The sequence below is a fragment of the Panthera onca genome, chromosome B1, assembly GCF_046562875.1.
Source record: "Panthera onca isolate mPanOnc1 chromosome B1, mPanOnc1 haplotype 2, whole genome shotgun sequence".
NCBI classification, from domain to species: Eukaryota; Metazoa; Chordata; class Mammalia; order Carnivora; family Felidae; genus Panthera; species Panthera onca.
Window position 1 is genome coordinate 102,181,867 of NC_138342.1, and position 17,059 is coordinate 102,198,925.

The window sequence follows — 17,059 nt, forward strand, 5'->3', positions numbered from 1 at the left end:
TGCTATTCCTAAAATCTCCAAAGTTGAACGTCAGCCCATTCTCTGAACATGAATTACAAATGGCACTTGGGCTAAAGTTCCCAAGAATTGGGAGAGCTCTAGCAACTTCCCCCTCAAGCACAACTAATTAAAAGTATTTTAAACGGAGGCGACTGCTTCATTAAACAGACCTGGCTATTTTTGACATTTCTTTTCCGTGAATAGTTCGAAACACTGAGCAGTCCCCCACTCTTTTCTTTATCCAAAGTTCATAACCAATTTTAGTGTACAGGATAAGCATCAGCATAAGAGGCAGGAGGAACAGGATGACAAGGATGAACGTCGTATAGATTTTCTGGTGCGCAGGGCTGGCCCACTCTTCCAGACAGCAGACATGCTCCTTTTCATACAAGAAGTCATACTTAATCTTTAACATAAAAGCAAATCAGTTAGAGGAGGCAGAGTCAGCATCAACAGAACAGAAAACAGCCACGTACTGCTATAATGCTGCAGTTTTCAAACCCTCCTGTATTTACTGTGGATCCATATTGCAAATTAGATACGATTTTGATTGTTCATTTGTTGTAAGGTGTCATTTTCTCCACATCATTTCTTACATTCTTAACAGTTCTATACTTCCTTTCTATTTTAAATGGAATTGAGGTCAATAGGCTATTTTTTTAATGTTTCTCAACTTTTTTTTACACTGTAGTCAGAATTTTTTCAATTCGATGAAAGAGCTATACTCTTTGACCAAAGTATGTATGCATACTGTCCAGATGAGGATTATTACTTTTCAGAGGAAGAATACACTACATCAATCAAGGTACATATGAAAAAAAGAAAACATCTTGTAATTGCACACCAGCTAGTTTAATGTTCCATTATTTTGCTTCCTCAATTGTTGAAGAGACAGATTTTGGCAAAGTATCAGCTATCTTTCAGTTCACAGTACTGAAAGATTGCATTTTGTTACTGCTATTTCAGATTGCAATGATCAGGTTGCTTGCAAAGATTTTAGAAAGACAGCTGATAGCTTTAAGATTTGAGATGAATAAGAAATTGGGATTCAAACTATTGTCTATCTACAAATATTCAGACTCAGCTATCAGCCTTTGAGGTAGATATTTTACAGAAATGCAATGTCTCTTTGTTAATACTATTTCTGACAGATGGTTGGGTTCAGAATATTATTAAAAACAATATTAATAACAGTAGCAAATGCTAAGAAGGGACAAACTAAGCAAAGTCATTTATCTGGATAATAAGAATAAAAGTTAGAAAATTTATCAAAACTATTGCCATTTTAGTCACTTCAGAGATTTCCAGATGAAGAATCCCTAGGTCCTAGACATATTTCTGCCTCCATTCCTGCAAATTTTATTGCCAATCTTTAGTCAATTGAATGGGGGAAAAAGCTTTCTGGTATACTTATCAAAGGCAAGAAAATTCAAGTTCTGATCTAGGTGTTATTTACAAATGCAACAAGGGATGAAAACACTTACTGAATAATAATTTCAAGATCCAAACTCCCTGGGAACGGGATATTAAGGTGAAATTCATGCTGACCCCATGTAGGCAGAGCCCACAAATGCCGACGACCATGGGGGCAACATATTGGCACATCTTAAAACACAAAGCTAGACTGATAGTCTCCAAGGGGGTGCATGTTGCCTTGGGAACAAGCAAAGACTTTCTGAGTGCACAGGCACATGGTTTTATGGGAATCAATTTCCGATTGTCTCTTTGCAACCACACAGTTCTCTAAAATTCCACTGCCTAGGGGAAGCCTGAGATTGAGTGTTGTGCTGGCCCTGCACTCCCAGCTCACTTCTATCTCTCTTCTCCCCATCTACATAAGTCAGATGTCTCACTCAGTCCTACTCTTACTATGAGGCACTAAAAAAGGAGGTGGTTTGAACTACTGATGTCAGTGAAGCCACCGTAATCAAGACACCATAAATCCATGATAGGGTTTTGTGTTTTCCCTATATCAAACATATTTTTATTCTGGCATTAGAAGAAAGGTATTTTGACAGGTGTTGGGATGTTGTGGATTTACATTTTTCATACAGTGAAGAGGCAGAAGTGATGATGACAATTTTAATTTAGGCACCTCTTTGCTTCCATCCCATGAAAATTGTCAAATACATCACTCCTGAGAGAGAGCCCATTGACAGCAAAGCAAAGAGAACCTCAGTGGGTCGAAATGGTAAATTTGGTGGTGTTTTATTTCATCCAGGTGAGAAATTCAGGCTTTATGCATGTTCACACACTCTCTCTAATAGAATTTAGAAGTGAGAAGGTGGCCATGGGATGCATATTAATAGATTTATTTGATAGGAAAAATGAAATCACACTTTTTCCTGACAGAAAGCAAATCTGATTTAGCTGATTTGTCTGATAATGAGGACCGACTCTGCCAATTACATATGCATTTCCTAAAAACTAAATGAGTTACATATTCAAAACATATTTAGAGCATATGATAAAATAATTTTATTTTAAAAAATAGACAAAACTCTTTGTGTTCTGTGGGCCAGAAATGGGCCCCACAAATGACTACTGGGTTGGGTCACTTGTGAAGCCTCCATCAGTATGGGATACCTGCCGGAATAAGGACAGCCTTAGAGAAAAGACCCAGCCACTTACAGTTGTGTGTGGAAGATACATGAGCAGCCTGCTGGAGCAGCAGTCAGAAGCCTCAGTGGTGTTATCTTTGAAAACCCCATGAATAAGGAATCAATCATGGGCAGCAAAGTCACACACATGTGGGCGATGATACCAGTACACCTGTCCCTTCCTCTCTCCATCCTTAACACCAGCTCCCAAGTTGCCAAGGGCAGCCATTTTCTTGGATGGGAAGAGAGAAAGAGAAACACCCAGTAAGGAAGCAGAGAAGAAGGGAATCACCTCCCCTTTGCATATTGTAGGATTCTAGACCTAAAAACAGTTCAAGCTGAGCTGGGAGACATTTTGTGTTGATTGAGAAAATGGATTTATGTGATTGTGACACCGGGCTGGAATTTTAATGACAGAATTAACAATTTGCTGTGAGTGAAAGTGACCATAGGAATGTTGCTATCTGAATGGCTGAAAGAATTACAGGGCCTGCTCAGAGCTTCATCCACAACATTTTGTCAAAGTATTGGAAAGTTCTCAGGTCACGTTTTTATAGGTAGTAAGGGATAGAATAAAATTACTTCCAGCTCTCACCTGTGGAGTCCAGCTTATTCAATATACCAATTACATAAAAAAAAAAGAAGAAGAAAGAAAGAAAGAAAGAAAGAAAGAAAGAAAGAAAGAAAGAAAAAAAAAATCAAGTCACGTTTTAAATGTACCCTTTCCTGAGGGCTCATTTGCTATCCTTGCCAATCGACATTTACCATCTAGTAAAGTTTCACTTTTGTCTATATCAATTTAAAAAGGTATAAAAGGATACAGTTAAAAAAAATTATCTAGTGATCAACCCACTACTGCCTTTGAAGACTACTGTCTGGGCTAGATCACCGATGCAGGATGTGTATGTATGCCCAATGGGATAGGCTGGGTCATCAAAAACAGCACAGTGTCCCCTTGCTGTGAATAGCCAGACAATGCTAGACCATCAGTTTAAGGTGTGGGGGAAGGGGAGAGATCAGATAAGATGATCCTGTCACACATTCCAATTCAAATTTCAATTTGTCAATGTATGGGAGGCAGAGAAGAAAGGACTTATGAGGGAGAATCAACAAATAAGCAGATGATTGATTACAATTTTTTGATGTGTTTTAAAAATAAAATAAAAATCTAAAGCAACCGTTGAACTCTTAAAATGTAATGAGACACGGGAGGCCACTAGGAAAATATGTTCGGCTGACAGGAAAATGTAGAAAATGACTCTGATAAGTTTTCTTTTAAGCATTAAAGTCTTAACCAAGGAAGAACTAGATAAAACAGAGGGAAAAATCTTAAAACAAATTATTTTATGTCATTTGAAAAATTTTCAGTGAAATAATTGGGGTCACCAGAATTTGCTATAAAGCTCTTGCAGGAAGAAAAATGATTGTAATTGAGAAGGCTGGGGAACATTCAATAATATGATGATCAAGCCAGCCCCGAACCTACCTCAAGGCGTTGTACATGCCACATGGGTGATCCTACGATGACTGCCAGCAGCCAGACCACACCTGCTAAGACATTAAAATCATCAGAATCTGATTCAGTGAGTGAAGCAGAACACATGCATACTTAAGCATAAAGCATATGCTGTAAGCATGAAGACTCCTTATGTGCAATCATCTCTGCCCTAGAGCAGTGCAGTGGGCTACATGTTCCCACTGCTGCTATTTCTCTGTCCTCAAAACTGTTGCTGGAATAGTCTTCCTGAAACATTTTTAAGTGTTTAATCAAAATCTTTAATAGTGTTGTACTACCTAAAAGATAAAACTTAAACCCTTAACATGATCACTGAGGTTCTCTCACTTGCCTCTCTCCCCTGTTATATTTCTGTCCACGTTCTTCATTTCCCAGGACTTAACTCAAAAGTCACTGTCTCTAGGAAATCTTTGAAGGCCACCATCATTTCCTGATAGAACTAATTCCCTGTTGGTTCCATTTGCCTTCTAGAGTGGCACCTTTGTTGCCCTTAGTTGTTTCTTTTCAACTTCTTCTAAGCTCATTAAGGGCAAACACAATGCAATTTATTTTTGTACTTGTTTGTTTCCCTAAACAAGGGAAGTTTTCCCAAAAGAAAATTCCTGGCCCTCAGAAGCACCTGCTGTTTGGTTGTCAAAAGGATGAATAACTTAAACATGATATTGATCACTCTCTACAATTTCTTCTTAAAATTGAGTACATTTATCTTATGCATCATAATATGAGTATTATTTTCTTATTTATAAAGCAAACATTTGATAAGAAACCAGAATGCTTTTTCCAAATTTCCTGCATTCATGATTTTGTTGACAGAATTGCTTTAATGATGTGTCTTTAGCAAGGAACAAAAGAGAATCAGAACAGACTAGGATGAGGCCATAACCAAGAGACCCACCATCAATTCTGAGAGAAATATCCCAGCTCAAATTCTTCTTATTCTATCTGTATTAGGTACTATTAAGAAAACAGTATATTGCCTTGGATTTCAAGGAACTGGGACTCACTTAAGCCATAACTGGGGTTTATTATAAAGAAATACATGAACTGGCACTGCCTATAGATAGTCATTATTATTCGATGATTCAAGACAGTTCTCAGACTCACAAATCAATCTCTCTCTATCCATATCATAAACATCTGCTCTAATCTAGTCCAATCATTATCTCACTATGTAATCTTATGTCCAATCACTTTTCCAATTTTAGTAGAAATTCTGGATTCTAACTGAGTCTAATTGACTTAGCTCCTTGCCAATCCTTCTGGGTCTACTGCCTGTTCAGGGATAGAAAGGCTGGGATTAGATGAATATTACTGGTGTAAATGAACATTTGTGGGCAAATAAGTCTAGCAGATCTCTGATAGTGGGGGCCTGGAGGCAAAGCAGTCTCAGCTAAGAGGTACTTGACCAGAGAGAGACATCAGGCAACACTGTGAAAGCCCCATGGGATGCTGAGCCTTCTTGATTTAAAATCCTTTCTGTCTCCCATGAATTTTTTGAGTAGAAACTGCCTTGACTGCCTGTTACCGACTTTGCCCTCAGATGCTGAGACTCTCTACTTCTCTTTCCTTTTTTAATGACTTCCCTCCTCCATGTATTCCTTTCCTCATCCTCTTTCTACACCCACACAGGCTTTTCAGATGTTTTGAAGGTGGGAAGATGTCAATTATTAAAAGCCAAGAGGTCTTTGAATTCTTTGTAGGGAGGATGTGACATAAATTTGAAAATAACTAACTAAAACTAACGAATATTTTCCCCGTTGGTTTATCTATTTATTTCATACTATGTAAAATGAGTTTGGCATGGCAAAGCCCTTAGGAGTTCTTTCTGTAATTCTATTCTCCCATGCTGGCTAAACTCCTAAAGCAGAAATAAATGTTTACCTATTCCTCTCAAGTGAGATACTAGTAAAAATTGCTCTTTTTGGTTATTGCATTAGTTTTTTCCTCAAGCTTTCATTATTTAGCTGTAATACATATGCTACGGCTCTACTTTAAATGGCTCGATTGTAATTATCGAATAGAGAAATGCTTCCATCTTACTGTGGTAGGCTTTAGGACACCACTTACAGTTTGCCACTTTATCAAGAGGTACATGCTCCTCATGTCTTGCTGACTCAGAAATGGTTACATCAAGCTGAGGATGCAGGAATGTCTGAAGCAAAATTATGAAGTGGATGGAATCTGTCTTCATCAGGCGCCTCCAGCACTCAGCAAGCACCTAGCGTCCCCATGAGCCTCGCGGCTATTGTGTCCTCAGCACTGGGGCCTCCTCTGAGCAGCACCCTCTTCTCTACCCATCTAAAAACACCTTTCCTTCCCCCTGTCAAAATCTACTGGCCCTAAGAAGGGCATTTTAGGTTACACGCCTCTTACCTCAGGATGACAGTTTACTAATCTAATAAATGTTAATGTGGTAATGCCATTGAAGGTTATCTTAAATCAACTAAAAGTAGTGCTTAAAAGTTTAAGACTTAAACTGAAGAAGTAAATCTGAGATAAGGAGATTTGAAGTGTGAAGTTAGGACTGAAAGGAGAAAAGGAGTGGAGGTCAAGGTAAAATGGGGAGAGGACTAAAACCCCAAAATTACACCTTGATGCCTACAAGGCTAGACAAGAAGCTACTCGTCCGCTTCATCAATATAGTTCACATTGAAGAAATTATTTTGTTCTGTACTGAAGAAGAGCATGAGTACTGCCACTGGCACACTCTCACCTAGCATGGTGAAAGCCCTTCTGTTGGTGTATTGCCACTTCATTTTAAAAGGATGCACAAGTCCCTGGTGCCTTTCCACAGCAATGCAGGTCATAGTAAGAATTTCTGTCACAATAGCAGTTGACTGGACAAATGGCAGCATCTTGCAAATGAAGGCACCTGCAGCAAGGAAACAGGACCAGTTAAACATCAAGATAAAAGTTTTATCTGTGTTTTTGTAATTGTTACAGTTGATTAATTCTGAGCGTCTGTTCAAAAGTTTTATGATTATAGTGACATTATAGACTCGAAATAATTGAAAAAGATTGAACTGGCTGATATTATCTTTAGGTTCCTTAATTATAGGTAATTATATATAAGAGGACAATGAGAGGACCAGTTAGTATCTGGTTATTGATAACAGGCAGAAAAAAAAAAATCAATGTGAGCTTTGCTTGAGAAACAACAAAGTCAGTGTGAAGTGGTCTCCTGGTGTCTCAACTACAGGTAGTCATCTTTATGTCTTTCTTTTTGGTTCTTTGTCAAATCACAGAAAAGGAAGAATTCTCACCAAAGACTCAGATTTCTTCTTTTATTTTTTATTCTCCTTTGCCTTTCTGTCCAAGACCTTATGTGTGGATTACATCATTACACTCATAACTGATTTCACTTTCTCTAGTGCAAAGATCTCAAATTGGTGGCCCCTGGGCAAGATTTGGTGTGCAAATAGACTTTGCATGATTTACATAATATTTTTTACAATACTTGAATGCATTGCCAGTATTTTGAAATGTTTACACTATCTGCCTTGCCCCTTCACCATTCATTTGTAACCCTGGTCTAACATTTCTGCTCTTGACTCCATCTTGCTCATTGCTACCAAATTAGTTACTCTGAATTATCAGAGAATCAGAAACTCAGGGAATATGAAGAGTTGGAAGAGACCTCAGAAGTCATGGAGTCCAAGCTCTCACCAAAAACAAAAATCATCTTTTCAGCTTCTCTCATAGATTCTCTGCCAAGCTCTGCTTAAATATGTGCAGAAGAGGCTTCCTTCCGGCATACTCCCATCTCAGGCTGATGTGTGGCTTTCCTTTTCTGCTTGGAATGCTTTTCCCCCAGAGAACTCCTCCTCTCTCTTACTCTACCTTTTTTTCCTTAACTTTTTCACCTTCCTAAAGACTACATAATTTACTGATTGGTTTCATTTTCATTAAAAGTTTCCCTATGTCTACCAGAATGTAAACAATCCAAGAGCAAGAATTATCTGTTTTCTTCCCTGATATATTTCAAGCATTTAGAATGGCACAAGGAGGCTCTCAACCAGAATTCACTGAATTGAAGATAATGAGTAACCAGAGGGCTTTTAACCTCTCAAAATGCCTCCATTCAGCTTGGGAGAAAGGCTCTCACTGGAGAAAGTGCTTTTCAGTAGTTCCACCCACTTCTTCCAGTTTCACTTTCTGCTTTCTGAGAGTTTCAGAACTAACCAACTATCTTTTCCAAACATCAGCTCTTCGTATCTTTGAAAGAGCCGTGCCACTCCTAAGTCTTTTCTTTTATAGTTTTTCTAGTTGTTCTTCATTTGACATGTTTTCAAACCTTTCAATTCCTTGGATGCCTTCCATGGACTTTCTTTGGTTTAGTAACTACATGGTCCTGAAGGAAACCCACCATCCCAAGATATGGTCTAGCTAAAGCAGAAACTGAAGGATTATATTGCTTCCTTTACAATACCTCTCACATTGTTCTGTGACTGTGACTAGAATTTACAACAACTTTCAGTGCTAGGATTTTCAAATAGTTGGCTTCTGTTGCACTTGAAATCAACTTGAAACCAACTGGGTCCATTTAACAGAAAATTATTTTTAATAGAATATTTTTGTCCATCCAATATTGCTGTAACTAAGGCAAAAGACGTATTTAGATATCACTCTAGATACTTCCTTTCCAATCCTTTTGGGAAGCTCCAAATTTCAATCCAAGAGCCAATCACACTCATTTATCCTCTGTTCCAGTTTCCCAAATCCAAACCCTGTTCAAAGTTAAGGCCTTTCCTTGTCTATTAGAGTTGTTTAAATGCTAAGTGCACAAATTTGCTTTCCATACTATTTCACTGTTTGAATACTGATCATACTATGAATGAATTAAATTACCTTTAATCCTATCTTGGATGTGATACTTGAATAAAGGTAAATGTAAATAAATTATTCATCTGAATATGTCTCCTTTTTTGTTTTTTAAAAAATCTGATAAGAATTTCTTCTACTCTTTCAACCAAGTTGTTTATTAAAAAATAGTTGGATAGGCTGAGGTTAAGAAACACCAGAAGAAACTTTCCATGAGATAAACATAGATTCATTATCAACACAGTTTATGTGTAACTATTCAAAAGTAAGAATTATTATGGTAATGTTTACTGTAGTCTTATCTCATGGTAGTATTATCCATCCTAAATATATTCATTGTGTCTATAATAATAGCATGGGATATTTGTCAACTGATTCCCTGTTTTTAGGATACGCTCTGATCCTGATTCTTCTGATCTTTTACTTAGCCACTCTGAGTCTCAATTTCATCATTTGTAAAAAGGGATTAATAACACCCATCTGTCACAGGACTTGTGGGTGTACTGATGTGATTATAAAATCATATAAATGCCCATCACAGGATGTGTTCTTTAATAAATGGAAGCCGTTTTATCATCAAAAAGAATTGAGGTAATTTGGTACATTTAGAGCTAATAGATTCTTTGTGGATACATTCTAAACTACCATCAAAGGGCATCTAGTTTTATAACATTTCCCAAATCAAGATATGCAGCTCAAAACACTCAAATGATTTGCTCATGTCTAAACAGCTGTCTGTTGACAGATGAGGGCCTGTGCTCAGGTCGACTGACTCCAATTCTTTCTACTATGTCATCCTCACTTAACACATCCATGTTATGTGGCAGTTTTCTTGTCTCATAAATCATCTGTTTAATAATCCACTTGAGAATCTCGCACCGGGTTGTCGTAGTTCTATAATCTGTCATCTTACCCTTTTAATGCATCCAGACAGCATTTGCCCAACTCATTGCTTCTGACATTTCTTCAAACAATGTTTTAAGAAATTACTGGCTGTGTGTTCTTGATCACATTGCCAAGTTTCTTCAGTGTTATGGTATGGTATTTATCCAGGCTGAAGATTTGAGTTCTTTTAAAAATAGGTAGATGTTCAGGTGTCCTGTGTGGCTCAGTCAGCTGAGCATCTCACTTGGGCACAGGTCATGATCTCACGGTCTGTGAATTCGAGCCCCGTGTCAGGCTGTGTGCTGACAGCTCAGAGCCTGGATCCTGCTTAAGATTCTGTCTCTCTCTCTCTCTCTCTCTCTGCCCCTCTCCCACTCATGCTCTGTCTCTGTCTCTTTCAAAAATAAACATTAAAAAAATTTTTTTTAAATAGATAGATGCTCTTTTGCTATCCATTCACTTATCTTGGACCTTTATTTTTCATTCTAAACATCGTTGGTATGCTCTTTTTAAATTTGGAGATCATTTTTCAAGGTCTAGAAGACTAGAGCAAAAAAGGCACTGAAGATTTTTTTTTTTTTTTCTGTCGTCCATTAAATTTCCTACCCTTGTTCTGGTACTCTCTCTGATGACTCTTCAGTCAGCTTGTTCTACACTTTAGATTTCCTAGTGTAAAATTTATAGGTCTGAGCTACTTTGGAAGAATGTGTCCTTTGCAACATGTCTTCCTAACAGTGGCAATTTGAAACTGAAATAATCCTAGAATTCCCTATATAGGGCACTGCTTTCTTGGAATGTCCTTCCTTTTTTCTTTATGGGATTACCTGATTTTAATATCAGATTGTGTTTGTTTAAGCCTGCCTGGAATTCCTATTTCTCATATTTTTTTATCCACCATCCGCCTGCATTTCCTAACAGCAACACAATATCCTCTAGTGTATAAACTCTACCGTATGTGGGCAGGTGAGGTAAGAAGTCCTGCTATAGAAGACAAAGAATTCTCACAATCTATCAGCTTCCAGTGTTCCAAATTTACTTCAATTCTTTTAATATGTTGAAAGAACACATTGAAGGTGGAAGGGGGGTCGAGGTGGTGCAATCCTGTGCTCACCAGATCTTGAGTGTTAACAGACCACAGCTTAGTTACCGCTTTTGACCTCTGAGTACCCTCAGTTCCTCTGTTACAGACCCATTCCTCAAGCTTCACACTGATCCTTGAGCCTCCCACATCCTTCCAGTACCTTCCCTTCTCTTAAGCCACTTAGCTATCAACAGTTGCTTGTAACTGAGTAAACTTATTTGATATACTCCATTTTTATTATCATTTCTTTAGAAGATGGATTTCCCAAAATGTAGACTACTCTGATCAATGTTCTTTCTGTGTGTATTGCTAACTCTAAAATAACACAGTCGGATCCTACTATTACGGTTTTTCCATTGCTGCTTCTATTTCTACTAGTGTGACTCCTGCATAAGAAACTACAAGTCTCCTTTGACTACTAGATTAAGAAGAAATGTTTTTGTTTACTATTTATTGCCTTCTATTTCCAACCTTGACTTATTTATACAACTTTATTTTCCAGAACAAGAACTCTTGTGTTCTGACAGAATGGTACCCACTCTATCTATTCAATCCTGCCCTCACTTCCCACCATGCATAATATTGGTCTTAGTGGTTCAAATGGAAACAAGACCTCATTATTTCTCAAACTGGTGCTTGGAAATTGAAAACATTTGGCCAGTATTTATTTTCATCCTAGTGTAATGGTGAGTTTAACAATGACCAAAGTGGAAAGGCAGAGTAAAAAGAACAGGGTATTTATATGTAGAAAAGATTAAAACATTCTTTTATTAGTTTAGAAACTGGTACAATGAAGTATAATTGCATGAAAGTATCTAATGATAGCCATTCTCTGAAGAATCTGTTCCAAGGTTAGTAAAACAAAAGCAAAACAAAACAAATAAAAAATGTGAATAGACATATACAGATTATATTACAAAAAAAAAAAAAAGGCTACTTTATATAACCACTATTTGAAACAATGGTTTAACGCATTATAAAACAATCTGGAAAAATCTGGCATTATAATTACCTTAATTTTCTGTACCAAAACAAGCCATATTGAAACAATTGATACATTCTGCCCCAATATAGCTTGTGAGTTTCTGGCTTTGTCCAATATGTTTCTTAAGCAACTGTTAATGAGCAAATTTACCAAATCCTGAAACATATCAGATAGTAGGAAAGTGAGGAACAAATGAAATATAGTCAAAATCAGAATTGTTATGCAAGCTGTGGCTGATAACCACAAAAGACTAGAACCATGGAAGGTCCTCCCAGAGATGAGCCAGGCTCATTCAGTATCCCACAGAGCTCTGTATTTCTGCAGGGGTTCTCAAGCAGCTGCCAATAAGGAAGAGAGGCAGGTCCAAAGCAGGAAGGGAGAAGAGGTTCTAAGCTCTGACCCTACCTTATCTGGAGCAGCTCCAACTGCATCTAGTTTAATTTGATGAGGTTCCAGCACACAAGTCATCTGCAATTTTAAAGAAGTTATAAAACCCTTAAGTGGCCTTATACAGTACCCTAGAATATTCTGCCTACTTAAAGCATACAAACTGAAGAGGAGAATAGTTGCTAAATATCTGAAAAGAGATGTGTTGAGTATCCCTCCTAGGATCTTGGCCCTTCTGATATTTATTCCTATTTAGCATGAGACTATGACAAAGCACTCTAGTTATTATTTTAAGACCTATGAAGTGTCCACTAACACTGCGTTTGTGTAGCAGGATAGAACTTAGCCCAAGAGAAAGAAAGCTTGGTTTGGGGCAAAGGAGAAACCTAGGAGGAAGCAGAAGGAGCCTTAGCTCTTGCAGAGTGGAGGGAAAGACAGAAGAGCCCTACAGCTACTGGGTGCCAAGAGAAAAATTGGTAGAGAGGTTGCCATAGGAAACAGATAGAAGTTGAGCCATTTTTCTCCAGAATTGTTGCTCGACTTAGGGAAGGAGACAGAAACTGCCCAGCTGGCTCTGAGAGGAGGCACGTTTCAGTCCACTTGAGCTGCTATGACAACATACCACAGACTAGTTGGCTTATAAACAAGAGAAATTTATTTCTCACAGTCTGGAGGCTGGAGATATGAGATTAGGGTGCCAGTATGGGTGGGTGAGGACCTCTTCCAGGTCATAGACTTCTTGTATCCTTACTTGGTGAAATGGGTTAGGGAGCTCTGTGGGAGCTCTTTCATAAGAACACCAATTGCATTCATGAGGGCTCTACCCTCTCCACCAAAGCACCTCTCAAAGGCTCCACATTTTTTTTTATTTTTATTTTTTTTTAATTTTTTTTAACGTTTATTTATTTTTGAGACAGAGAGAGACAGAGCATGAATGGGGGAGGGTCAGAGAAAGGGAGACAGAATCCGAAACAGGCTCCAGGCTCTGAGCTGTCAGCACAGAGCCCAACGTGGGGCTCAAACTCACGGACTGCAAGATCATGACCTGAGCCGAAGTCGGCCGCCCAACCAACTGAGTCACCCAGGCGCCCCTCAAAGGCTCCACATTTTAAAACCATCACAATGGACAATAGGATTTCAACATATAAACTTGGGGTGGGCACAAACACACAGACCATAGCAAGGCACTTCCCCTAAGTGGAACTGAAGAGAAACCAGATGAAATGAAACACTGCTGGACCCTGTCTAGATTACAAGAGAGTGAGAGTTGTATCCAGCAAGGAGAGGTGTTGTGATGATTACATTTATGTCAACTTATATATACTGATTCATAAGTTTTGGCCAATTGTTCCAACTGTTGGAATTCATCAATAGTTTATTCCTTTGTATTGCTTAGCAATATTCCCCAGTTTGTTTCATCATTCATCCATTGAAAAATATCTGGGTTATTTCAGTTTTTTACTACTACAAATACAGCAGTTATGAATATTTGTGTACAGGCTTTGGTGTGAACATAAGTCTTCATTTTTCTGGGATAAATGCCCAAGAATGTCATTACCTGGTTGTGTGGTAATTGCATGTTTATATTTATAAGAAACTGTCAAACTATTTTCCAGAGTGGCTGTATAATTTTACATTTCTGTTGGCAATGTATGAATGACTCAGTTTCTTCATATTCTTGTTAATATTTAGTGTCATTTCTCTAAATTTTAATCATTCTGATAGCTGTAGAGTGTTATCTTGTGGGGTTTTTTTTTTATTTCTCCAATTTCTAATAATGCCGAACATCTTCTCATATGTTTCTTTGCCATCTGTATATTCCCTGAGATAAAATGTCTCCTCATATCTTTTACTATCCATTTTCTATTAGAATTATCTTTTTATTGCTGAGTTTTAAGAGTGTTTATATGATCTAGATGCTAGTCCTTTGTCAGACGTATGATACATGCTTTATAAGAATTTTCTCCCAGTCTGTAACTTATCTCCTCATCTCTTCACATAGGCTTTCACAGAGTAAGCGTTTAATTTTGATGAGGCGAGTTTCCCAAATTTTCCTATTATGCATTGTGCTTTTGGTGTCTGTTAAGAAGTCCTGGAGATTTTCTCATGAGTTTTTTTCTATAAGTTTTAAAGGTTTGCATTTACCTTTAAATCTGTGATCCATTTTGAGTACATTTTTGTATAAAGTGGGGTTTTTAAGCTAAGGAGTTTTTGTTTGCTTTATTTCTTTTGGACTATGAAAATCAATTGCCCCAGCAATAATCGTTGAACAGGCAGTTCTTCCTCCTTTGAAATGTACCTTTGTCAAAAACAGTTGAGATATTTGTGTACATATATTTTTGAATTCTCTGTTCTATTCTATTCATCTAGATCTATCTCTCTGCCAATACTGTGTCTTGATTACTTCACCTACATAGGAAGCTTTAATATTCTGTAAAGGGAATCCTCCCACTGCATTCTTTTTTTTTTTTTTTTTTTTTTTTTTTGTCAAGATTACCTTAGCTCTTCTAGGTCCTGTGTCTATTGATATATATTTTAGAATAAGTTTTCCAAAGCATATTGTTTTCAAAACTCCTTGAAGGGATTTTGATAGAAATTACATTAGACCTATTGATCAATTTGGGGAGAATTGGCATCTTTGATATGTTAAAGTTTTCCAATCCATGAACACAGTATATCTCTCCATATACTTACGTATTCTCTGACTTCATCAGCATTTTGTAATTTTCAGCACATAGGACCTGTATGTTTTTGGCTCACAGCATATCTAAGTACGTATTTCATTTTCTTTAGAGTAATTATAAAGAGCATGATATTTTTCATTTCAGCTTCTGAATGTTACTTGTTAATATGTAGAAATACTGTTGTATTTTGTGCAGTGATCTGGTATACTGTGACCTTGCTGAACTCAATTATAGGAGATTTTTGTAGATTCCTAGAGATTTTCTATGTAGAAAATAATGTCATTTGCAGATAAAGGTAGTATTATTTCTTCCTTTCCAAACTGCATGTCTTTTATTTTCTTTCTTTGTCTCCCTGCAGTGGCTGGAATTTTGAGTGCTATGTTACATAAGAATGATGAGAGCAAACATCCTTGCCCTGTTCCTGATTTTAGAACAAAAGTATTCCGTCTTTTACCATTAAGTATGTTATTAGCTGTAGGCTTTTTACATTGTCTTTATTAAGTTGAGGAAGTTTATTACTAACTTGCTGAGAATTTTATCATGAATAGTGCTAGATTTTGTCAAATTTTTTTTTTCTGTGCCAATTGCTATGATTATGTGGTTTTTCTTCTTTAGCTAATTATATTGATTAGCTATGGTGGATTACATGGATTACTTTAATCAACTTTAATATTGAGTCAGTCTTACATACCTAGATAAATTGCACTTGATCATTCTTTTTATATGTTGTTGGATTCTGTCTGTAATGTATTAAGGATTTTTGTATCTAAATTTCTAAAAGATAGTAGACTGCAGTTTTCTTTTTATTGTACTGTCTTTGTTTGGTTTATTAGAGTAATAAGGACCTCATGAAATAAATTAGTAATTTTTCCTTCTGTTTAAATTTTCTGGAAGAATTTGTGTAAAATTAGTGTTAATTTAAATGTTTCATAGAATTCTCCAGTGTAAATATCTGGGCCTGGATATTTCTTTTGGAGAGATTTTTCAGTTGCAAAGTAAATTTCTTCTTCTCTTTCTTTTAAAAAATGTCTTTTAAATCACAGAATTATGAGCAAATTGTTTAAAGTCAGAAGGGCTATAATGAAAACGAATAGGTCTCTGCCCACCCTTGCTCATCTGCTGTTCTAGTTCCCAACACCTACTTGTTTTTAATTCTTCTACCAAGTACCTTTACATCTCTAAACTAATTGCTTTATATAGCCTTTTCTTCATTTACTGATTTTACTGATATCTATTGACTTTCTTCGAGGATAGATGGGCTTTTGGTTCATTTTTACCACCTCTCACTCCTGCTTCTCTCCACAGCTTTTAATTTTCTTAGAATTATAACACTCTCTTCAATAACTTCTTTGGAAAGGTTTTGGGAGATTATTTCCTAAATTCTTGAGTGGAGTCTTCTCTATCTTAGGCCCATAAAGTAATATACTTAAACCCCTATTCATTGGCCTATCAACTTCCAACAGCTTATCTTGTCCCCCACTTTGTAAGATAATGATACCCCACCTCCTTCCTCCTTTGCTTCCTTTCTTCTTCCTTCAAACTTCTATCAGCTCACGTTTGCATTTACTTTATCAACACGGATAGCTTTCCATTCTGTTTCATAGCCATATTAAATCTTCTTCACTTGACCTATATTATAATTATAAAAGATTAAAACTATAAATAGCATTTTCATTATTTTATAATGGCAAAGCCAACATGTATGTTCTAAATACATTTCTCTTCCTCTGATTTTATAATCATGATCCTTGTTAACTTATTTAATGCTCTAAAGTATGCCATATTTAAAATTTTTTTTTCAATGTTTTTTATTTATTTTTGGGACAGAGAGAGACAGAGCAAGAACGGGGGAGGGGCAGAGAGAGAGGGAGACACAGAATCAGAAACAGGCTCCAGGCTCCGAGCCGTCAGCCCAGAGCCCGACGCGGGGCTCGAACTCACGGACCGCGAGATCGTGACCTGGCTGAAGTCGGACGCTTAACCGACTGCGCCACCCAGGCGCCCCTAAAGTATGCCATATTTTAATGTGCTTCATATTTGGGCCATAATTTTCTTCTAGAGTATTTTTGCTTATTATTTTTTCCAGGTATTTTTTTATTG

General features: G+C 37.1%; 1 protein-coding gene across 1 annotated transcript in view; it reads right to left on the reverse strand.

Moving 5' to 3' along the window:
• QRFPR (pyroglutamylated RFamide peptide receptor) overlaps positions 1–17,059 on the reverse strand; it is a 45,757-nt gene that overhangs the window by 2,652 nt on the left and 26,046 nt on the right. The window contains exons 2-4 of the mRNA XM_060654265.3: positions 6,830–6,988; positions 4,087–4,148; positions 171–406 (exon numbers count right to left, since the gene is read on the reverse strand). Coding sequence (XP_060510248.1) covers positions 171–406; positions 4,087–4,148; positions 6,830–6,988 — 457 coding nt within the window. The remainder of the gene's footprint in view (positions 1–170; positions 407–4,086; positions 4,149–6,829; positions 6,989–17,059) is intronic.